The sequence below is a fragment of the Ovis canadensis genome, chromosome 6, assembly GCF_042477335.2.
Source record: "Ovis canadensis isolate MfBH-ARS-UI-01 breed Bighorn chromosome 6, ARS-UI_OviCan_v2, whole genome shotgun sequence".
Lineage (NCBI taxonomy): Eukaryota > Metazoa > Chordata > Mammalia > Artiodactyla > Bovidae > Ovis > Ovis canadensis.
In genome coordinates this window covers 118,779,037-118,804,394 of record NC_091250.1, presented here as the reverse complement: position 1 = coordinate 118,804,394, position 25,358 = coordinate 118,779,037, and the positions used below count along the sequence as shown (strand labels likewise).

The window sequence follows — 25,358 nt, the reverse complement described above, 5'->3', positions numbered from 1 at the left end:
GAACATCAGGAAGTTCACAATTCACGTATTGTTGAAGCCTGACTTGGAGAATTTTGAGCATTACTTTACTAGCATGTGAGATAAGTGCAATTGTGCAGTAGTTTGAGCATTCTTTGGCATTGCCTTTCTTTGGGATTGGAATGAAAACTGCTAATGGATGGGGCTGTGTTCCTTCCCTGTAGGTTGACCTGAGGCCAAACTATGGTGGTGGAATGTGACAGCCTCCAAAAGGACTTATGCCAGCACGTCACACCTCCCAGGACTGCTGCAGTCAGTGTTCCTGACCCTGCAGCAGACCACTGTTGACACATGCCTCCACCAGAGACTCCTGAACACTCACAGGCAAGTGAGTGTTCTGTCTCTTGTGAGGTCACTGCTCTCTGGTTCACTCTCTTGTGAGGTCACTGCTCCTTTCCTGGTGCACATGAGGTTTTGTTTGTGCTCTCAAAAGTCTCTGTTTTCCCAGTCCTGTGGAAGTTCTGTAATCAAATCCCACTGGCCTTTAAAGTCACATTCCCTGGGGATTCTCGGTCCTTTTGCCAGATCTCCAGGTTAGGAAATCTCTTGTGGGCCCTAGAACTTTTGTAACAGTATGAGAACTTTTTGGTTTAATTGTTCTCCAATTTACGGGTTGAACAGCTTAAGTTGAACAGTTCTGTGAAGACCTACAAGACCTTCTAGAACTAACACTCCAAAAAAGGTATCCTTTTCATCATAGGACTGGAAAGCAAAAGTAGAAAGTCAAGAGATACAGGCAAATAAAGAGATACAGGCAAAAAAAATAGATATAGTCAAGAGATACAGGAGTCACAAGCAAATTTGGCCTTAGAGGACACAATGAAGCAGGGCAAAGGCTAACAGAGTTTTGCTAAGAGAACACACAGGTCATAGCAAACACCCTCTTCCAATAACACAAAAGGGGACTCTACACATGGCCATCACCAGATGGTCAACACTGAAATCAAATTGATTATCTTCTTTGCAGCCAAAGATGGAGAAGCTCTATATTGTCAGGGTCCAGCCCCAGTGGATCCAGGGTAATTCAAAGGGGAGATGGAATTGGCATCCTAGGAAAAAGCTATTTGATTAGAAGTATAAAGAGAGATTAGAAAAGAATAGTGTAGTAGGAAAATTAGTGTAGAAAAAGAGGCTGAATAACTTGGTTTACGTGGAATACCAATAAAACTCCAAGACAAGGAGTTTGCACCACCTATGTAGGCCACTGGCACCCACTTGAATAGTGGAGGGTGCCCCGCCTTGGGCTCCCTCTCGCGTGGGTCTTAGAAGCCAGGGCAAAATTAGCAGGCTTGGTGAGCATCCACACTCCAGATGGGAATTCAGCCAGAAGGGGAAAGAAAGAACGACATGGGGGAATCAGTCTTTCCAGAAACTGATCTGTTTTATTTATTTTCATGTTTGCTTATATACTTTTTGTTATACATAGGGATGAATACAGAGTCACGTGGGGTCAGCAGACGTGACCCTTGTCAAAATCAGGTGCTTCATATAGAAGTATATAAAGGTCTTAGGGGCTTTACGTCATCTTCTGGCCATGAGGCCTGCTGACATTTTGTGGCCCTTTCTGATAATGGTCAGTCAACCAGAAAACTTATTTTTTCCAGGGGTGATTTTTTCTTAAACTAGGCACCATCCTCCGAAGGTACCAGATAAAGTTGCATTCCTATAGGGTGAGAGTGCAGGGGATTATAATCAAGAAAGGAATTTACTTAGCCTAAGCTTTAACATGATTAATATCAAAGGTTAATAATTATTTCTCTTATATGCTAGTTATATTCCTTAATGTGTATAAGGGCAAGGAATATGGAGACTTAGCAGCAAATATTGGCCCAATAAATGAAAAACCTTCACCAGTATAATTTCTAACCAACCCACTATACTAATCATTTCTAACTTCTCAAAAGAATCTGTATTTAGAAAGTTTAAAGCATCTCATGCCTATCACAGCTGGGAGGCTGTAAACAATCACATGTGGCCGGATGAACCAGCACAGGCAGGCTAGAGAACCTTCAGAGGAGTTTGTAAGTTGAAACACTCTTGACAGTTCAGTTCAGTTCAGTCACTCAGTCGTGTCTGACTCTTTGAGACCCCATGAACTGCAGCACGCCAGGCCTCCCTGTCCATCACCAACTCCCGGAGTTCACTCAGACTCACATCCATCCAGTCAGTGATGCCATCCAGCCAACTCATCCTCTGTCGTTCCCTTCTCATCCTGCCCCCAATCCCTCCCAGCATCAAAGTCTTCTCCAATGAGTCAACTCTTCGCATGAGGTAGCCAAAGTACTGGAGTTTCAGCTTTAGCATCATTCCTTCCAAAGAAATCCCCAGGTTGATCTCCTTCAGAATGGACTGGTTGGATTTCCTTGCAGTCCAAGGGACTCTCAAGAGTCTTCCCCAACACCACACTTCAAAAGCATCAATTCTTTGGCTCTCAGCCTTCTTCACAGTCCAACTCTCACATCCATACATGACCACAGGAAAAACCATAGCCTTGACTAGACGGACCTTAGTCGGCAGAGTAATGTCTGCTTTTGAATATGCTATCTAGGTTGGTCATAACTTTCCTTCCAAGGAGTAAGCGTCTTTTAATTTCAAGGCCGCAATCACCATCTGCAGTGATTTTGGAGCCCAAAAAAATAAAGTTTGACATTGTTTCCACTGTTTCCCCATCTATTTCCCATGAATTGATGGGACCGGATGCCATGATCTTCGTTTTCTGAATGTTGAGCTTTAAGCCAACTTTTTCACTCTCCTCTTACACTTTCATCAAGAAGCTTTTTAGTTCCTCTTCACTTTCTGCCAGAAGGCTGGTGTCATCTGCATATCTGAGGTTATTGATATTTCTCCCAGCAATCTTGATTCCTGCTTGTGTTTCTTCCAGTCCAGCATTTCTCATGATGTACTCTGCATAGAAGTTAAATAAGCAGGGTGACAATATACAGCCTTGACACACTCCTTTTCCTATTTGGAACCAGTCTGTTGTTCCATGTCTAGTTCTAACTGTTGCTTCCTGACTTGCATACAGATTTCTCAAGAGGCAGGTTAAGTGGTCTGGTATTCCCATGTCTCTCAGAATTTTCCACAGTTTATTGTGATCCACACAGTCAAAGGCTTTGGCATAGTCAAGAAAGCAGAAATAGATGTGTTTCTGGAACTCTCTTGCTTTTTCCATGATCCAGCAGATGTTGGCAATTTGATCTCTGGTTCCTCTGCCTTTTCTAAAACTAGCTTGAACATCAGGAAGTTCACGGTTCACATATTGCTGAAGCCTGGCTTGGAGGGTTTTGAGCATTACTTTATTAGCATGTGAGATGAGTGCAATTGTGCAGTAGTTTGAGCATTCTTTGGCATTGCCTTTCTTTGGAAGTGGAATGAAAACTGACCTTCTCCAGTCCTGTGGCCACTGCTGAGTTTCCAAATTTGCTGGCATATTGAGTGCAGCCCTTTCACAGCACTATCTTTCAGGATTTGAAATAGCTCAACTGGCATTCCATCACCTCCACTAGCTTTGTTCATAGTGATGCTTTCTAAGGCCCACTTGACTTCACATTCCAGGATGTCTGGCTCTAGATGAGTGATCACACCATCGTGATTATCCGGGTCGTGAAGATCCTTTTTGTACAGTTCTTCCGTGTATTCTTGCCACCTCTTCTTAATATCTTCTGCTTCTGTTAAGTCCATACCATTTCTGTCCTTTATCGAGCCCATCTTTGCATGAAATGTTCCCTTAGTATCTCTAATTTTCTTGATGAGGTCTCTAGTCTTTCCCATTCTGTTGTTTTCCTCTATTTCTTTGCATTGATCGCTGAAGAAGGCTTTCTTATCTCTTCTTACTATTCTTTGGAACTCTGCATTCAGATGCTTATATCTTTCCTTTTCTCCTTGGCTTTTCACTTTTCTTCTTTTCACAGCTATTTGTAAGGCTTCCCCAGACAGCCCTTTTGCTTTTTTGCATTTCTTTTCCATGGGGATGGTCTTGATCCCTGTCCCCTGTACAATGTCACGAACCTCATTCCATAGTTCATCAGGCACTCTATCTATCAGATCTAGGCCCTTAAATCTATTTCTCACTTCCACTGTATAATCATAAGGGATTTGATTGAGGTCATACCTGAATGGTAGCGGTTTTCCCTGTTAACACTCTTGTCACGCCCAGGAATTTTTATTGACTTGGAGCTGTAAGTTAACTCCTTCTCTGAAAGTGGTGGTGGGGGACAGCCCCCTGTAAAGTCAGAGGTGTAGGTGAGAGCATAAAGCATTAAAGTAGGCAAACTCTGGTTTTGGGGGTAGATGCTCAGGAACAGGGGGTCTCCTGGGGCTCGGTCCCGCCTTTGTGTAACACCGAGCCTCCTTCCTCATGACCTTTGCTATGGGTGGAGTTCCTCACGCTGGCTCCCAGCACTATATAGTCAGCAAAAAAAAAGACCAGAAGCTGACTGTGGCTAAGATCATGAACTCCTTATTGCAAAATTCAGACTTAAATTGAAAAAAGTAGGGAAAAGTACTAGGCCATTCAGGTATGACTGAAGTCAAATCCTTTATACAGTGGAAATGACAAATAGATTCAAGGGATTAGATATGAAAGACAGAGTGCTCAAAGAACTATGGACAGAGGTTCATGACATTGTACAGGAGGCAGGGATCAAAACTATTCCCAAGAAGAAGAAATGCAAAAAGGCAAAACAGTTGTCTGAGGAGGCCTTACAAATAGCTGAGAAAAGAAAAAAAGCGAAAGGCAAAGGAGAGATAAAGCCATCTGAATGCAGAGTTCCAAAGAACAGCAAGGAAAGACAAAGCTTTCTTTAGTAAACAATGGAAAGAAATGGAGGAAAACAATAGAATGGAAAAGACTAGAGATCTCTTCAAGAAAAATAGAGATACCAAGGGAACATTTCATGTAAAAATAGGCAGAGTTAAGGGCAGAAATGGTACGGGTCTAATGGAAACAGAAGGTATTAAGAAGAGGTGGCAAGAATACACAGAATAACTGTACAAAAAAGATCTTAATGACCCAGATAACCCTGATGGCATGATCACCACCTAGGGCCAGACATCCTGGAAGGAAAAGTCAAGTGGGCATGTGGGATCTTGTTCCCCAAGCAAGGACCAAACTCAGGCTCTCTGCACTGGGAACAGAGCCTTAGCCACTGGACCACTTCCTTACATCTTTGGGGAGCCCCTGGTGGCTCAGACAGTAAAGAGTCTGCCCTCAGGGCGGGAGACCCAGGTTTGATCCCTGTGTTGGGAAGATCCCCCGGAGAAGGAAATGGAAACCCACTCCAGTATTCTTGCCTGGAGAATCTCATGGATAGAGGAACCTAGCAGGCTACAGTCTATGGGGTTGCAAAGAGTGGGACACGACTGAGCAACTTCACTTTATATCTTTGGAACAGTACTATCTGACAGGCTATAATGTCAGCCTATAGTCCTCAATGGACAATAAAGAATCCACCTGCAATGTGGGAGACCCAGGTTCGATCCCTTGGTCGGGAAGATCCCCTGGAGAAGGGAACGGTGACCCATTCCAGTATTCTTGCCTGAAAAATTCCAAGGACAAAGAAGACTGGCGGGCTGCAGTTCATGGGATCACAAAGAGTCAGACGTGCCTGAGCGACTAACACAGACACACGCACTCAGCTTTCAGGTTGTGCATCTTTTTTTTTTTTCAGTTGATGTGATGAAACATAGTACAGAAATGCTTCTCAGAAAGCAAGTCCAGAGAATACCTTCTCTAGATTTCCCTTATCCCTGTGCCAAGTTTTTACTAACAACTGGCCCAGCTTCAAAAGCTCAAGTGGTATCTAACCCATTAGAACACATGACCAAAACCTGCCTACAAATCTTCACTACTTTGGCCAGCCCCATCAACACCTAGAATGCAGCTCATTCCTGAAGCTCTTTGAAGAGGAGAGCACTTTGCTGAGACTAGACAGGAACTGAGGCAGAGGAGAAAAGGGCAGAGCAGAGCCATGAAGATTATCTTGGATCTCCTTCTGCTTCTGCTCATCATTGTTTATTCCTGCTTGGAATCACTGCTGAAGGTCTTCATTCCGAGGAGGAGAAAATCTGTGGCTGGGGAGATTGTTCTCATTACAGGAGCCGGGCATGGAATAGGCAGGCAGACCGCCTATGAATTTGCACAACGGAAGAGCAGACTGGTTCTGTGGGATATTAATAAGGTACTGGATTCATTTGCCCATCTTTTAAAGTTACCTGCCAGGGAGGGCCCATATAAGTGAGACGGGTGTTTTTTAAAATGATTTGACTTAGCATTTGCTTATCTTGGTATTTTTCTTGTTCAAAGTGGGTTAACTACATTTTTTAGAACCTTACTCTACACATGCATCAGGATGATTTGATGGAAACTTCACTGAGACCTTAGCAGTGATTTTTGTGTCCTGATATGCTGGTTTGATAACGGATTCAGGAGCCACGCTACTTCCAAACTGTTTAAATTGAACTGTCACTTAATTTCTCCCAGACTCATTTCCCTATCTCTGAAATGGGGATAACAGTCCACAGGATGCGTTAAGAACAGAGGTTAACACACTACAGCCAGTGGGCCAGACTTGCTCCCAGAGCAGCCTGTTGAGCTAGGGATGTATTTTTTAAAGGGCTGTCCAGGCAAAAATCAAATGAAAAACAAAGAACATGTAACAGAACCTCTTGGTGCCCAACTCTCACATGCACAGAACCCTATTATGTTTACCATCTGGCTCTTAACAGATAGAAAGACTAAACAAATTACTATTTAAGTGCTTAAAACAATGCCTGGCTATAGGAAATGTTAGTCATATTTAATACCCTTCCATGAAGAGTGTCAGACTTTTTCTTGGGCCTTTGTTTGTTTTTGTTTTTTTTTGGTACTGATATTTGTAAACATTAAATTAACTACTCACAACTGAAATCTTGTGTCATTTTCCCTGAACTTTTGCTTTGTTCTTATTTTTAAAATTTTTTCGCTGCGCCACATGGCATGCAGAATTCTAGTTCCCCCACCAGGAACTGAACCCATGCGTCTTGCATTTGAAGTACTGACTCTTAACTACTGGGCCACCAGAGTCCAGGGTCTCCTAAACTTTTGAATTCTGACTTGGCCATGAAAATATTCACAGAAAAAAATGCTTGCAGAATTTTAGGATAGGAAAAAAATTATCCAGTTGTTTTTTTTTTTGAGAGTTAGTGTTTCTAAAAATCACAGTGAGACTTTAGTTGCCAAATGTTAATGTTCTTTGCCAACATGTCTAACTGGCACCTATTTTCTTAAGACCTTCAGAAATGTCTTTTGAATTTAGAAAACTTGTTCTCTGGTTCTTTCTATTTAATAAATAATATTACATTACACACAAAAAATTGATATATTTTTATATAACAGATATGAGCACTTAAGATAAGCTGATTCACATAAAAGCTATTTGGCATCAGTTTGGTCCTTGAAGAGTTTCAACACACTTTCAAGAAAAGGACAAGAATTTACAAATTGAGAAAATAACTGCCTGCTTTTCTCAGGTGTTTGTCAAAAAAATAAATAAATAAGTATAAATTCATGAGAAAGGCTTGATGAAATTTGAACTCTGGATCCCTCCAGATGTATATTTTTGGAGAAAGACCTGACATTTATTAAGTATTTTTTAAATCCCAATGATAAGAAGTAAAAATGACTTATTTAAGATTCTGCTTGAAGGATGGGTCACCTGGCCTCACAGGGTCTCTTTGAGCCCTTGCATTTTTATGGTTGAACATTTAAGGTATTACATGATTCACTCTAAGGCTGTAAGTGTAACTCAGATCTCCTTTAACTATCAACTGTCTTTCTGTTATGTTGGCTTCTTTTTCCTTACACACCAAGTCATATTAACAGTTTATTCACATTAAATCTGAACTGTGACAAGTGGAGTACACACCACATGCTGGAGTTGAAGCGAGCATTTTGCTTATGAAGACAAGACATTACATCTTGCAGTTTTCTAGCTCAGCATCTGATGAAAACTTAGATTACTAATAGCTCTCAACTGACCTTGACTCTAGAGATAAGAGTGTCATCTTGCAATCTGCAATGAACAAGCTCCCAGCTAAAACCCAAATAGTGAAAGTCTCCTGACCTCCTTCTTTATACCTCTGAAACTCCTCAGAAATCTGTGAGGGACAATGACCTTGGATGAAGGATATATACTTTTTCCTTCCATACAAACCACTCAACTCTGCCTGTTATTATTGTTTTGTATTATTCGTCATCCCTACTGGAAAAGGAAAACCACCCAACACTGACTCGGAGACAGCCCCAAATAACAACCACACCACTAACATCCCAACATGCCAAAAGGGCTTTCAAGACATCTTGACTCTTCATCACAGAGAAGAGCTAACAAATTCTGAAAGGAAACAGTATAATTTTAAATACTTTATAATCTTTATGAATTTCAACAGATGTCAGAACTTGAAAAGAATGCTAATTTTCCAGAAATGCAAGTTAAGAAGCATCAGGGTGACTTTATTTTAGGAAAGAGGTCTTTGAATTTAGGCTGAAAATGAGTTCCTCTGTCTCTATGTCCTGGAGTTACGTGCAAAGCAGTTACATAGACGAGAATCCATCCATGGCCTTTGCCCATTTTCACTCCAGGACACCTGAAGAATATAATATTCCCGCCCTGGAAGTAGTAGCATAGTCTCTCCATGAAAGGTTTTCTCAAATAAGGATCCTTCTTCCTTCTTCCTTTCTAGAGGTTTAAAGCAGAATTGTCGAGAAAAGTCTAATGGGCAGAGGTATCTAGTTTAAAATTACCACTAGTTTAGAATTTATGCTTTACTGTCTATTACATAATTGGTGCTCAACAAATATATGGTAAATATACTGTTGATTTTTTTTTCTTCTCCATACTCAAACATCTCTCTTCATGACACCACAAAGAGCAGTATCTTTCAAGCATGTTCTTTAAGCTATGAAAATATAGCAAAACAAGGTGGAAACACAGGAGACTAATATGAGCCTTCCTTGGCAGAAAAGCCAGGTTGTGACCTCTGCAAATTAGTCAAGCAGTGTCTCTCATGAAATTTGCTCACAAACAAGGAGGAAATTCTGTTTCAATTTGTTTTTCTTTCTTTCTTTTTTTTTTTTGGCTGCACGGGCTTTTGTTGCAGCAAGCTTTCTCTAGTTTTGTTGGGGTTTCTCTAGTTTTGTTGGGGTTTCTCTACTTGTGACACACGGGCTTCGTTGCGCCACAGCATGTGGGATCTTAGTTCCCCGACCAGGGATTGAGCCTGCGTCCCCTGCATTGGAAGGCAGATTCTTAACCATAGGACCACCAGGGAAGTCCTCTGAATTTTAACCTTTGAAAAAATTGAATCTCAGCTATTTTCTACCTCCCTCTTGTCTACTCACCTTTCAGAATTTGTTTTTTCCCAATTACAGCATGGTGTTGAGGAAACTGCTGCAGAATGCAGAAAACTAGGGGCCACTACACACGTGTTTGTGGTAGACTGCAGTAACAGGGAAGAGATTTACAGCTCCGTAGACCAGGTGAGACTTCAGCGTACACATTTCTCCCCGTGGTTTTATGTCCCTTTACATGGAATATGAAAAGGTTCTTTATGACAGCCTAATTTAAACTTGATTTTTTTTTTTAGCCTCTGCCAACTGAGGTAGCTGTGTTTACAAGGAAGGACATACACTTTTTTCTTCCATATGATCCACTCAACTCTGCCTATTATTGTTGTTTTGTATTATTAGTCAATTTCATTCTGATCAGAAATTCAAGCAATAGTACAGAGTGAAAGAACAAAGATTTATCACCAGGAGAAAGTATCATGTTCTAGTCTTCCTTTTAGTCCTATCATCTTTACAGAAGTTCCTTTATTATTTCCTTTAATTATTTCCTCTTTGGGATTTTATGTTGGTGCCAAACTAATCTTCTATAGAAAATGTATATTAATTATAATAACAATGTTTAAGAGTAAATATCAAATACAATGGACCAAGCATGTTGATAGATATTTTCACCCTCTAATCCCTACAATAACTCTATAAACCTCATTTGACTGATGAGCAAATTGAGATTCAAAGAGGTGAAATCAGACAAAGGTCATGTAGCTAGTAGGTGGAGAAGCCAAGATTACCCAATTAGCACTTTAAAAATATTTGGTAAGAACTGATATGTCAAACCAAGGTCATGTCGCGAGTACACATGACCTAGGTGGTGAAACTACGATTACTCAATTAGCAGTTTTTAAATGTTTGATTAGAACTGATATATCAGTTAATCAACAGAACACTAATTTCACTTTATTGGTAAGTTACAAAAAAAACACTATGATGTACTGGGTACTGAAATTTAGCTGTTAAAAAACCAGGTTATCCCAGTTTTATGACAGTGTTACCTTTGTAACCACACTTTGGGCTAATGCTCTTTTCCCCTCAAACTCTGAGCAATCTCATCAAATAGAATAATGAATCTGATCCCTGGATGATATTAGTCCCAAAACTTTGAGTTTCTATAATACATCCAATGAACTTTCTATTTCTATTCTATAATGCACCCAATGACTGTTCATTCTATTTCAAAAGGTAAAGAAAGAAGTTGGTGATGTAACCATCGTGGTGAATAATGCTGGGGCAATATATCCAGCTGACCTTCTTAGTACAAAGGATGAGGAGATCACCAAAACTTTTGAGGTCAACATCTTAGGACATTTTTGGGTGAGTGTGAGTCAGAAACATCCCTAGGTTGTGCGTGTCTGACAACTTCTCTTAAGGTACATGAAATTCATAATTGGGTTCACACCCTTCTGGATGGACAACTGCATCTCTTTGCCTTAAAACAACCATCATAAAATATTGGTGTCTCTGACAGAAGGATTCGTGGCATGCTGCAGTCCATGGGGTTGCAAAGAGTCAGACACAACTTGGCAATTGAATAACAACCGACAGAAGGGCACAGGGTTCAAGGAAACACAACTCACCAGAATGTGGGCTAGTTAGTCTGTCTCATCCACCAGTACCTACACAAAGCCTGGCACGTACTAGGCACTCAAAAAGAATATTGGGTAGGCCAAAATGTTCATACTGGTTTTGCCAGCTGATGACAAATCCGAATGAACTTTTTGGCCAACCAGATATTTGTGGCGCTTTTCTAAGGATAGGCCTTCCCTGGTAGCTTAAACAGTGAAGCATCTGCCTGCAATGCAGGAGACCCAGGTTTGACCCCTGGGTTGGGAAGATCCCCCGGAGAAGGAAACGGCAGCCCACTCCAGTATTCTAGTCTGGAGAATCCCATGGACAGAAGAGCCTAGTGAGCTGCAGTCCATGGGATCGCAAAGAGCTGGACATGACTGAGCAACTAACACTTGTTTGTTTTGTTTTCTAAGGATTGTCAGTGTATATCTTTTTGGTGCTTTACAGAAAATACATATTGTGTACATTCCCTTGCAACCTTATGTCATGGAATTGTAGAATAGAAAGGATAAAGAGCTCCCTACTTGGGTTATATAGGAGTTGGAGACTATTTTAAATGGGAATCTGGACAAGGGCTACATCAGGTTGGAGCTTAGAGATATGGCTCTACAGACCTCTTAAAATTGGTTTGTTTTGTGAGAGACGGAAATGTGCCTTTGTAGAGAACTTTTATATGAATTAATCTTCCAGTGCCTCATTGTTATTGTGGAACCTAGGACAGAGCTGGATTCCAGGAGAGAGAAGAAAAAAAGAGCTATGTTTCCTCATTTTCCCAAATCCTTTACATATGCTAATGAGAATGAATTATTGTTTCCACTGAACTACAAAGAGACTCCATGCATTCACTCTCTATCAGTACAGTTCAGTTCAGTCGCTCAGTCGTGTCCGACTCTTTGTGACCCCATGAATCGCAGCACGCCAGCCCTCCCTGTCAGTCACCAACTCCTGGAGTTCACTCAAACTCACGTCCATCGAGTCGGTGATGCCATCCAGCCATCTCAGCCTCTGTCATTCCCTTCTCCTCCTGCCCCCAATCCCTCCCAGCATCAGCCTTTTCCAATGAGTCAACTCTTCACATGAAGTGCAAGAATAAATGTTTGCTTTCCTCTTACAGTTTCTTGGGTCAGGAATTTGGGTGTGCTGTGGTTTGGCAGTTCTGGCTCTATGAATTTGCATAGGGTCCACAGGGTGGACTTATAAAATTCTCATAAAATATTATTGATATTTCTCACAAAACAGAAAGCTTTTGGGAGGAAAAGAAAGGCGTTTGTTTCCTATGGCATCAATATATGATGCACAATATTACAAACAGGAGATACTAAACCTAATTATGTTGCCTAATGACCATCAGTTTAGGACTCAACTTTTTCTACCGAAACTGATATAGCTACACAGGGTTTTAACTCTTCTTGTTAGAAAGCTAAAGTCCCAAACCAAAGAAATCACAAGATATAAGATTACCATCTGGAATTTTTTCAGTTCTGAAAACTCTTGAGTTTTTCCTTAATAACATTGTTGGATCCATAAAAGAGATTTTATGGATTCCCTCTGAAGGGAAAGTGAAGTGAAGTCACTCAGTCGTGTCCGACTCTTTGTGACCCTATGGACTGTAGCCCACCAAGCTCCTCAGTCCATGGGGTTCTCCAGGCAAGAGTACTGGAGTGGGTTGCCATTTCCTTCTCCAGGGAATCTTCCCGACCCAGGGATCAAACCCAGGTCTCCCACATTGCAGGCAAACACTTTAACCTCTGAGCCACCAGGGAAAGGGATATTAAGATGAGTTTTTGGCATGTGGTACACGGTACACAGCACTCAATGTCAGCTTAAACCAATCATTCCAATCATTTTTCATTTCTGTCACTGATAGAGAAGTAATCATGGAATCTTGGCACACATTTTATTTCATTGTAAAAGTTGTCTCAAAGACATTTTGTCTTAAAAAATAAAACCACCACGGTAACAACAACCCTACATGCAAGGCAGCAAAAGAGACACAGATGCAAAGAACAGATGAAAGAGCTGTGGATTCAATCCTTGGGCTGGGAAGATCCCCTGCAGAAGGGCTTGGCAACCTCTTACAAGTTTAAAAACATGTAATACTTCTTACATATATGAAGTGGGAGAAGGTGAGGGTGGGATGATTTGAGAGAATAGCACTGAAATGTGTATATTACCATATGGAAAACAGATGACCAGTGTAAGTTCGATTCATGAATCAGGGCCACTCAAAACTGGCGCTGTGGGACAACCCAGAGGGATAGGATAGGGAGGGAGGTGGGAGGGAGGCTCAGGATGAGGGACACGTGCACCTGTGGCTGATTCATGTCGATGTATGGCAAAAAAACCTTCAGTTTTGTAAGGTAGTTATCCTCCAATTAAAATTACTTAATTAAAAAAATAAACCTACCTGGTTGGGAAATCTAACACTTGTGTCATTGTTACTTTTCTCTCTGCAATGATTCTGAAGATCACAAAAGCACTTCTTCCATCAATGATAAGGAGAAACCATGGCCACATTGTCACGGTGGCTTCAGTGTGCGGCCACGGAGTGATTCCTTATCTTATTCCATATTGGTAAGTATTACTTTCTAGCAGTGTTATTTATTTTTACACTTGTAAGTATTTACATGCATCCATGCTAAGTCGCTTCAGTCCTGTCCAACTCTTTGAGACCCCAGGGACTGTAGCCCACCAGACTCCTCTATCCATGGTATTCCCCAGGCAAGAATATTGAAGTGGGTTGCTATGCCCTTCTCCAGGGGATCTTCCCAACCCAAGGACTGAACCCATAGCTCTTTCATCTCCTGCATTGAAAAGCAGGTTCTTTACCACTAATGCTACCAGAGAAGCCCCTTTAAGGGTTTATTAGGCCTCAGATTCCAATCTTCCTAACAGGTAATTTATTTCATTTTTAAATTCTTTTCAGAGAGCTAGAATTATGTTTTATTCATTTTTGAATCTTCTTACAACAAAAAATCAAATGTCTTGCAAAAAATAAAAACTAAAGAAATCTCATACAGTTAATTTGGATTTATAGAATATATATAGTAATTTGGAGTAAACTCCTAAAAATGACTTCTCCTAAAATAAGGAAACTCATCATCATTTAAAATATTTCTAAATTTCTGAAAACTCCTCTGCACAGCAATGAAAGAAAAGAGTGTAACCAAGGATGTTTCCATTGTATCCTGGAATGAGTAGATGTTCATAAAAGAAATGAGGAACTCACAGGCTAAGAAGCAAAACATACAGATAAGTCCAAATGAACATAAGTCTGTGCAATGGTCCTTGTGCCCAAGAAAAGCTAAACAGAGTGGCCACCGGATCAAAACATTTTCCAGTGTGCTTGTGTCATGAGAGACTGTGTGTGTGTGTGTAAGAGACAGAGAGAGGCAGAAAAAGAGAGAGAAAGATTGAGAGAAAGCCTCTACCATCTTAAAAGATGCAGATAGCATACTCCATGCTCTATCAAGGACATGGGCTTCCCTGGTGGCTCAATGGTAAAGATCTACCTGCCAAGGTAGGAGACGAGGGTTTGATCCTAGGTTGGGAAGATCCCCTGGAGAAGAAAATGGCAACCCACTCCAGTATTCTAGTCTGGAAAATCCCATGGACACAGGGGCCTGGCAGACTACATACAGTCCATGGGGTCACAAAAGACACAGCTTAGCGACTAAACAGCAACAAAACAACAGACAACTAGGATATAAAAAGAAGAAGGTAAGAAGGCCTTCAGTTCAGTTCAGTTCAGTTCAGTCGCTCAGTCGTTTCCAACTCTTTGCGACCCCATGAATCGCAGCACGCCAGGCCTCCCTGTTCATCACCATCTCCCGGAGTTCACCCAAACTCATGTCCATCGAGTCAGTGATGCAATCCAGCCATCTCATCCTCTGTTGCCCCCTTCTTCTCCTGCCCCCAATCCCTCCCAGCATCAGAGTCTTTTCCAATGGGTCAACTCTTTGCTTGAGGTGGCCAAAGTATTGGAGTTTCAGCTTTAGCATCAGTCCTTCCAATGAACACCCAGGACTGATGTCCTTTAGGATAGACTGGTTGGATCTCCTTGCAGTCCAAGGGACTCTCAAGAGTCTTCTCCAACACCACACTCCAAAAGCATCAATTCTTCGGCACTCAGCTTTCTTCACAGTCCAACTCTCACATCCATACATGACCACAGGAAACATAGTCTTGACTAGATGCACCTTAGTCGGCAAAGTAATGTCTCTGCTTTTGAATATGCTATCTAGGTTGGTCATAACTTTCCTTCCAACGAGTAAGCGTCTTTTAATTTCATGGCTGCAACCACCATTTGCAGTGATTTTGGAGCCCCTCAAAATAAAGTCTGACACTGTTTCCATTGTTTCCCCATCTATTTCCCATGAAGTGATGGGACCAGATGCCATGATCTTCGTTTTCTGAATGTTGAGCTTTAAGCCAACTTTTTCACTCTCCTCTTTCACTTTCATCAGGATTCACTATTTGCAAAGAATCTTTTCTTTGTACCTCCTTCAATGGCATCTCATTTTCTTATTCCAGCCTTATATCAACCTCATAGAAAAATTTAACTTGCTAACATGTTTATCAGTGGCTGGGGATGAATAGGTAGATAGCTGGTTTATTGTTTACCCGCACATCCATGTTCAAGGTTGAATTTAGTCACGAATCAAATTATTTCTGACACTGAAAGTAGTCACAGCTGTAGTTAAGTTTCACTGTAGGTTAAGGTGTCCATGCACATTCAAATATTTGTTTCAAGCAGCCTCTACCATCGTAAAACACAAATCAGAATTTTACAGATTAAACATGCAATATTGTTTTAATGTTTAGAAATGTGGAAACCCAATGTACTAATAGTTTTCCTTTTTCCTATTCCTTTAAGAAAGCAGTCAACCTTTAACTTTATTGTTCTTATTGCAATCTGGGTCAAAAATACAATTAACATTACATAGCTCCTTATAGGTAATAAAGTTATTATGCATATTACTTTTAAGTAATAGAGTTATTATGCAATTTAATCCTCAAGACAGTCATGTATTTTATTACCAGCATTTTAAAGATCAGAAACTCAAAGGAAAAAGACAAGGTGATATGTTGAAGGTCGCACACACTAACACAGCAAGTCTTTTTACTCCAGATGTTCACAATGAAATTAAGAAGCCAAAGTGAACTCTACATTTCAGGAGAGAAATCCCTGAGGAAGTAGAGATGCATAGAGTCTCACAGAAGCTTGTTAATACAGATATTAGTTACGTAATTTTTCTAAACATGTTCTTCTTGATTCATATTTTTCAAAATAAAAATAGTAGTAAAAACTGATTAGAAAAAAGTTTAAAGATTGCATGGAAAACTACATGTAGGGTGGAAAAGTGATCAGTAATGAAGTTAAAGCTTTATTAGAATTTGTTCTATTGTTATTACTGCTACAGTCACAATTCAGTGAAACCAGATATGAAAATAGATGACCAAGTGGAAGATTTGGGGGTTTGGCTTTTATTAGTTCTCAAGCAAAATCAACATTTTCTTTTCACACAGAGTTGAAGAATGTATTTCACTTTCCCTTAGCTAACAAGGACAGATAATTCTCTTACAGTTCCAGCAAATTTGCTGCTGTTGGTTTCCACCGAGCCCTGACATCAGAACTTGAAGCCTTGGGAAAAACTGGTATCAAAACTTCATGTCTCTGCCCAGTTTTTGTGAATACTGGATTCACCAAAAACCCAAGTACAAGGTGAGGCCAAGATCAAGTTAGGATAGAAATATAGCATGAGAAATTAGGATGAAAATTACATGAGAAATTAGTAAGAAAATTACATGAGCGATTACTATGAAAACTACATGAGAAATTCATATAAAATTACATGAGAAATTCCTATGAAAATTACGTGAGAAATTCCTATGACAATTACATGAGTAATTCCTATGAAAATTACATAAGAAATTCCTATGAAAATTACATGAGAAATTTGTAGGTGGGTCAACTGAGAAAATAGGGGCAAAAAAACGGAAAAGGAAAAGCATTTTTTTCTTTTTTTTGTCATTTTTTTCTTATTAATGTTACTGTACTGCCTTTATGTCTTCACTTTGAAATTAGATGAACGAAGGGGAAATGCTTTAGGGACTAGCAGGAGAGATCAGCTGCCATTGAATCCAGGCAATGGGTATCTTTTCTTTCAACATTCAACATTATCACTTTTTACTTTTTTAAATTGGAGGATAATTGCTTTACAATGTTGTGCTGGTTTCTGCCATACAACAACCCAAATCAGTCAGCCCAAATATGTATATAGGCTTCCCCAGTGGCTCAGCAGTAAAGAATGCACCTGCAGTACAGGAGATGCAGGAGGCGTGGCTTCAGCCCCTGAGTTGGGAAGGTCCCCTGGAGGAGGAATTGGCATCCTGCTCCAGTATTCTTGCCTGGAAAATCTCACGGGCAATGAGCCATGGGGTCACGAAGAGTCAGACACCACTGAAGTAACTGAGTGCCCATGATATGTATACACACCCCCTCCTTCGTGAGCCTCTCTCCCTGCCATCGCACCCACACTCCCCGTTCCCCACCCCAGGTCATCACAAAATGCTGGGCAGGGCTCCCTGTGTTATATTGTAACTTCCCACTAGTCATCTGCTTTACACATGACAGAGTACATATTTTGATGCTACTTTCTCAATTCGTCCTACCCTTTCCTTCCTCGTGTCCACCTGTCCAGCAACGGGTGTTTATTCATGTCCACGTGAAAGAGTCAACACACATGCAGATGCTAAGAGGGAGTGAGAATGGGGATGGGCAGGATGGAGAGGTGCCTTCTCTTGGAACCACATCCCCAAAATGAATGATACCTAACATCCCCTTCTCCCCTTCGTGGTTCATCTTCCTCAAATGGAGTATGGAAAGGCACAGGAATCTGCCTCATTTCTACCATCTTCCTCGCAACACCGACCACAGTGCTGGCAAAAAGTCCTCCAGTATTGTCCAAACTTGCCTGATCCTAAGAATCATCATCTGTGCTTACATAAAAAGTAAATGTTCTTAGCCTCTCCCTTAGAAATTCCGACTCAGTAAACTGGAACGAGTTCTAAGAACAAGGCATTTTGTTTTGTTTTGCTTCGTTTACAACCATATCAAGTAAGTCTGGAGACAGGTTTGAAAAACATTGACATAGTCAATATAACCACAGGCATTTGGTCACGGTTACCACCCTGTCTTTCTTTACAATGCAAACATTTTTAGAACAGCAATACACTGAATCTCTAATCCCTTGAAAGTAATAGTGTTATTTGCTCAGTCATGTCTGACTCTTTGTGACCCCTTGGACTGTAGCCCACCACGCTCTTCTGTCCATGGAATTCTCCAGGTAAGAATGCTGGAGTGGGTAGCCATTTCCTTCTCCAGGGGATCATGACCCTTCTCCAGGTAAGAATGCTGGAGTGGGTAGCCATTTCCTTCTCCAGGTGATCATGACCCGGGGATTGAATTCATGTCTTCTGCATTGCAGGCGGATTCTTCACTGTCTGAGCCATTAGGAAAACCCTCAAAATGATCAAGGTGAATTTCTGCAAATATATACTTTGTCTCTGGTAAGGGAGGATCAGATCATAAGAGAGGAGAAATTGGCCCTGAAAAAAGAGGGAAAAAAGCAGAAAGGTGAGGATAAGGACCCTAAAATTAATACACCTGCTTCACAAATTTGCCTCAATTCCAGTATACATTCTGCTACAAGTTAACAAAATATACTAAGCTTGCTAATGTGAAGTCAGTTTATTACAAGAAGGGAATTAGTCCTAAATATAGTCATTCAAAAGAGTTAACAGGGCTTCCCAGGTGGCTTAGATGTTGAAGAACCCACCTGTCAACGGAGGAGACACAGGTTCATTCCCTGAGTCAGGAAGATCCCCTGGAGGAGAAAATGGCAACCCACTCCAGTATTCTTGCCTGGAGAATCTCATGGACAGAGGAGCCTGCTGGGCTAGAGTCCATAGGGTTACAAAGAGTTGAACACAACTGAAGTGCCTTAGCGTGCACACTCACAACAGAGTTAACACTCCCTTTTAAGCTCAGCCTCATTACAGTCGGACACGCCTGAGCATGCACACGCCACATGCCAGATTTGAAGCTACTGACACTGAACCCCTAAACCTGCTGTGTCATCTCTGGAGCTGTAGCCAGTCCCTGGCAGTTGAATCATTAACTGAGTTAGAACACAGACACTTAACAAGTATGCAGCACTGTATATTAGTAAATACCATGATACAACTGGGACTCTGGGCTCATTGTTCTTAAATAGGAAATTGGGCCCAATAAAAACCCTCTTGGTAAGCATTCAGGCTTAGTGTGTGCCCAGAGGACTGGGTCTTCTGGTGGAGAAGGCAAAATAGCTGAGAAGACTGAGGCTAATGCAACCTCGGGGACTTTCCTGGTGGTTGAGCGGTTATGACTCCAAGCTCCCAATGCAGGGAGCGGGGGTTCAGTCCCTGCTGGGGGAATGAAGACCCTGAATGCTGCATGGTCAAGCCAACAAACAAACAAAAATAATGTGACCTCAGGTGTGTGGGTTCCTAGGGTGACCCTAAGGGCTGACCCAGGCAATGCTGAAAATCTGGGACTGGTCCCACCCAGACTCCCTGATTCTGAATTTCCTTGGCAAAGGCTGACATGTCCATATGGCAGATTTGGCTTAGAGATGCCGTTGATAGAATCAGGTAGGAGAAATCAGGGAGGAAAGAGGCAGCACCCCATAATTTAGAAAAATATTGATTTGTATTATTCTTGGCTGGCTTGCCACTCAATGCCATGGAGACCTCGATCACACCATCATCTGCAATCAATCACACGAGATCTCAAGGAAGGAAGTTATAACTGTCACTACCTACTTAATTCTTCTGTACAACCTTTTTATTACTAAGCCACTCAGACATCTTAATTTTGGTGCAATACTTTCAATCCATTTACACTTTAATTTCCTGCTATCATCTTGTACTAATGGGCATTCTACACTGGGCTTGTGGTTATGAATACTTCTCAAGAACTCATGTGTACGGTCTTGAGTACAAGCAAGGTCACACCCCTCCAGTCGTAACATAACACACACACCTTGCTGCTGCTGCTAAGTCGCTTCAGTCGTGTCTGACTCTGTGCAACCCCATAGACAGCAGCCCACCAGGCTCCCCCATCCCTGGGATTTTCCAGGCAAGAACACTGGAGTGGGTTGCCATTTCCTTCAATGCATGAAAGTGAAGAGTGAAAGGGAAGTCGCTCAGTTGTGCTCGACTCTTCTCAATGCCATGGACTGCAGCCTACCAGGCTCCTGCATCCATGGGATTGAACTCTCATTAAACTGTAGTACAGGCAAGTCGGTACAGTACAAAACAGTCCAGCTTTGTGGGACACCTCCGCAAGAAAGCAAGTGTACTTAGTTCTAGATTTCTTTTCCTGTAGCTAATGAGCCCTGAAGAAAGACGTCGGATGTCTTCTTTCTGTCCTGTGGTCAGTTCTACCCATTAGGCTTCCTTGCCTCCTCTCCTGCCCTTCTATCTAATTCCTCTCCACCGCTTTGATGTTTTGACTGAGTGAGCCATGAAACACAGAGTGGGATGTGGAAGTAGAAGACTGTGATAACGAAACATCAACATGGCATGGGGGAGGGGAGGCAGGTGGCATTTGAGCAGTGAATTCTAGAAACTTTTAAATCCTAACTGATGAAAAGACCGTTTTCCTGCCTTCATTAATTAAAATAAATAAATAAATAAAAAGAATCCAACTTTATATTTTAAATCACAGAATATGGCCTGTGTTGGAGACAGAAGAAGTTGTAAGAAGCTTGATAGATGGAATACTTACCAATAAGAAAATGATTTTTGTTCCATCATATATCAATATCTCCTTAGCAATAGAGAGGTAAGTACAGCACAAAACACCGAAAATGCTAAAACACTGATAGAGCTATCATGATGAAGAGCCTTTCAGTTGTGAAAGTTGCCATGGAAACTCTCCATGCCAAGGGGAAACAGTTAAGTTGCCTCTGTTATTACCTTACCCAGTCTATCAAAAGAGGATGAATCATTTTCTGTACTATATCCACCGTCTCTGCCCAGTCTTTGCCAGAGACAAGGAAAGACAGTATAAAGAGAATGTAATATGGTGAACTAGCTAAAAATAAAGAAGCCTGCTGGGGTTTTGATTAAGACTGCATTGAATCTATAGACCAATCGGGGGAGAATGAACTAATATTATTAACATTATTGAGTCTTCAAACCGAAGAGTACACAGAACACAATATACCTCTTCTTTTTATTTTTTCATCTTTTTCAATATGTGTACATATTGAAATAACAGCATCATGTAGCTTTCAGTGTACTAGTCTTACACACTTTTTGTCAGATTTACCCCAAAATATTTCAAATCTTTGATGCTATTGCAAATGACATTTTAAAAGATCTCTATTTTCCATTATTTGTTACTTGCATGTGTTTGATTTTTGCATTTTGATCTGTATTTAGCAACCTTGCTGTACTCACTTTTAGTAGCTTTTTTGTAGATTCTAACAGATATTTTTACATAGATGATCATATTGTCTGTAAATCAAGACACACTTTGGCTTCTTCTTTTTTCCAATCTTTATGTTTTTTATTTCTTGCCTTATCACACTGGCTAGAACCTCCTGTTGCAATGTCAGAGAGGACTGATGAAAGCACACGTCCAAGTGTTGCCTCTGATCTTAGGAGGAAAGTAGTCACACTTTCACAATTCAGAATGATATCAGCTGCAGATTTTTTTCATTTGCTCTTTATCAAGTTGAAGAAGTTCCTTTCTATTATTATTTTGATGAGAGTCTTCATCAAGAGTAGATGTGAATTTTGTCAAAAGTTTTACTGAATATATTAAGAGGATTGTTGGTCTTTGCATTTTAGTTTGCTAACGAAATGAATTACACTGAGTCATTCTAAAGATTAAACTAACCCTGCTCTGTAATGTCTTTGACTTTTGGGTCAGCATAATACTTATCTCATAAACTGATTCGTAAAGTAGTCTCTCCTCTTCTCCTTTCAGGAATAGCTTGTGTGAAATGGTATTATTTCTTTCCTAAACAATTTATAGAATTCCCAGTGAAGTCATCTATGCCGGTTGCTTAACCTCTTAAACAAGAAGTTCCTCAAAGGCAGTTGCTGCTTTTAAAGTACCATATTATAGATATGCAGTAAAAACTCAAGAAGTGGAGCAATTGATTAAATGGATTCTGGTGCTGTTCCTCTGTGAACTCTTAGCATCAGGATTCATTGACATTTACAAAAAATAAGTCCAGACCTTCATATTTCGGTCTTTACTCACATAAGATTTTAAGCCAGATTTTATTAATATAAGAAGGTGAGAAGAATGGTATATATCAGTGCTTTCTTCATATTTGCGTGATATTTGAACTGTGAGTATTAAAAGACACACACACACACAAAGAGCAAGGTAGACATAAAGAAAGAAAGGAAGAACAGAAAAAAAATTAAGTGCAAACCAGACAACTCTCAGGTTATTTTAACTGACAACAAAAATGAACTCTGATGTCCAAGATTTTAAACTGAAAAACGTTCATCTTTTCTTTCATACAGATTTCTCCCTGAACGTGCCTTGGCAGCCATAAATCGCGTACAGGATATTCAATTTGAAGCAGTGATTGGCCACAAAATCAAAATGAAATGAATACATGAGCTCCAGGCTGAGATGTATGCACCTTAATGATGTGGAACTAAATTTAGAGTCAATGCTTCAAAGCTCTATTTCACAGTTTTCAATGCTGTTAATATTAAAAAACATTGGTTTGGCATTAGCAGTGGTCAAATGAACAAGACTAATCACCTGTCTTTCTATTTCTTAAGATTATGCATGCAGTTTTAATAGATCCACTTTTCATTCTGTGCCTCTCAAAAACTTGTATGCTTACGTAAACATACTTAAGAGGTCATTTCTCTTTAAGAGGTTTCCTTTCTTTTCTTTTCGTTTAAAGGTGGACAAAGCTACCTCCCTGAGAGTAAATACAAAAAGAACTTATTTACACAGGGACATTTTAAGACTGTTCTTGATGTAAATCTGTAGCCTGGCCACAGAATGTCAGCAAGTACGCAGTGTGAGCTAGCAATCAGAGACCAAGTTTAAGCAGATGGCTGTACTCCAAAAAAGAGACAGATTACACCTATGCAAGTCAACATTTGGAAGCTTTCTCTTGCTTCTCCCTTTTTCATCAGCCCGTAACAGTGCTTTCTTACCTTATTCTGTTCCTAATATAGATTTTATATCCACCAAGAGTGTGCCCTCCACACTTTCTGCCCTTTTCATAGTCACTGAAAATACTGTGACATTACAAAAGATAAGTCTCTCTTGAATCTCAGGGTATCTGAAATTTTAACCCCATGGTAACCTCTTTCTTTGTAGTTTATGTTTTCACATATTATTGGTTCAGTTCGGTTCAGTTCGGTTCAGTCGCTCAGTCGTGTCCGACTCTTTGTGACCCCATGAATTGCAGCACACCAGGCCTCCCTGTCCATCACCAACTCCTGGAGTTCACCCAGACTCACGTCCATCAAGTCAGTGATGCCATCCAGCCATCTCATCCCCTGTCGTCCCCTTCTCCTCCTGCCCCCAATCCCTCCCAGGATCCCAGTCTTTTCCAATGAGTCAACTTTTCGCATGAAGTGGCCAAAGTACTGGAGTTTCAGCTTTAGCATCATTCCTTCCAAAGAAATCCCAGGGTTGATCTCCTTCAGAATGGACTGGTTGGATCTCCTTGCAGTCCAAGGGACCCTCAAGAGTCTTCTCCCACACCACAGTTCAAAAGCATCAATTCTTTGGCGCTCAGCCTTCTTCACAGTCCAACTCTCACATCCATACATGACCACAGGAAAAACCATAGCCTTGGCTAGATGGATCTTAGTCGGCAAAGTAATGTCTCTGCTTTTGAATATGCTACCTAGGTTGGTCATAACTTTTCTTCCAAGGAGTAAGCGTCTTTTAATTTCATGGCTGCAGTCACCATCTGCAGTGATTTTGGAGCCCAAAAAAAATAAAGTCTGACACTGTTTCCACTGTTTCCCCATCTATTTCCCATGAAGTGATGGGACCGGATGCCATGATCTTCGTTTTCTGAATGTTGAGCTTTAAGCCAGCTTTTTCACTCTCCTCTTTCACTTTCATCAAGAGGCTTTTTAGCTCCTCTTCACTTTCTGCCATAAGGGTGGTGTCATCTGCATACCTGAGGTTATTGATCTTTCTCCTGGCAGTCTTGATTCCAGCTTGTGTTTCCTCCAGTCCAGCGTTTCTCATGATGTACTCTGCATAGAAGTTAAATAAGCAGGGTGACAATATACAGCCTTGACGTCCTCCTTTTCCTATTTGGAACCAGTCTGTTGTTCCATGTCCAGTTCTAACTGTTGCTTCCTGACCTGCATACAGATTTCTCAAGAGGCAGGTCAGGTGGTCTGGTATTCCCATCTCTTTCAGAATTTTCCACAGTTTATTGTCATCCACACAGTCAAAGGCTTTGGCATAGTCAAGAAAGCAGAAATAGATGTGTTTCTGGAACTCTCTTGCTTTTTCCATGATCCAGCAGATGTTGGCAATTTGATCTCTGGTTCCTCTGCCTTTTCTAAAACTAGCTTGAACATCAGGAAGTTCACGGTTCACATATTGTTGAAGCCTGGCTTGAAGAATTTTGAGCATTACCTTACTAGCATGTGAGATGAGTGCAATTGTGCGGTAGTCTGAGCATTCTTTGGCATTGCCTTTCTTTGGGATTGGAATGAAAACTGACCTTTTCCAGTCCTGTGGCCACTGCTGAGTTTTCCAAATTTGCTGGCATATTGAGTGCAGCACATATTATTGGTACCAGAGATGCTTGGACAGCTTTGAGCTTAAAAAAATGAAAGCTAATGCATGGATGCTAGGCCAGCTACTTAATACTGTACTGTGGATCTGAGAGATGGAAGGGAAAATAGAGTTGTTGTTTTTATATATATATATATATATATAAAATAGAAAAAAAATCTGACTCCAAGTACATCAAGGATAATCTAGTTTTCTCTGTTTTTCACTAATGCTATAAACTACTTTGGCTTAGACTATCCTCCTGTTTTATCCTGCTGCTGCTGCTGCTAAGTCGCTTCAGTCGTTTCTGACTCTGTGCAACCCCATATGGCAGCCCACCAGGCTCCCTCGTCCCTGGGATTCTCCAGGCAAGAATACTGGAGTGGGTTGCCATTTCCAATGCATGAAAGTGAAAAGTAAAAGTGAAGTCGCTCAGTCATGTCCGACTCTTAGCGACCCCATGGAATGCAGTCTACCAGGCTTCTCCATCCATGGGATTTTCCAGGCAAGAGTACTGGAGTGGGGTGCCATTGTCTTCTCTGCCTGCTTTAT

General features: G+C 40.9%; 1 protein-coding gene across 1 annotated transcript; it reads left to right on the top strand.

Annotated features, from left to right (window-relative positions):
- The first annotated feature begins 5,704 nt into the window (after positions 1-5,704).
- HSD17B13 (hydroxysteroid 17-beta dehydrogenase 13) lies at positions 5,705-24,965 on the top strand. The gene is made up of 7 exons (XM_069594681.1): positions 5,705-6,197; positions 9,428-9,535; positions 10,580-10,711; positions 13,434-13,540; positions 16,554-16,691; positions 20,739-20,855; positions 22,559-24,965. Exons 1-7 carry the CDS (start codon positions 5,988-5,990, stop codon positions 22,647-22,649), a joined length of 903 nt encoding a protein of 300 aa, XP_069450782.1. The 5' UTR covers positions 5,705-5,987; the 3' UTR covers positions 22,650-24,965.
- Positions 24,966-25,358: the final 393 nt, after the last annotated feature.

Excerpts from the sequence above, each read along its gene's own strand:
- HSD17B13 (XM_069594681.1), top strand. The coding sequence starts at position 5,988 with ATGAAGATTATCTTGGATCTCCTTCTGCTTCTGCTCATCATTGTTTAT. Across the intron at positions 13,541-16,553 it reads CCTTATCTTATTCCATATTG|TTCCAGCAAATTTGCTGCTG; the intron begins GTAAGTATTACT and ends ATTCTCTTACAG. Across the intron at positions 20,856-22,558 it reads ATCTCCTTAGCAATAGAGAG|ATTTCTCCCTGAACGTGCCT; the intron begins GTAAGTACAGCA and ends TCTTTCATACAG.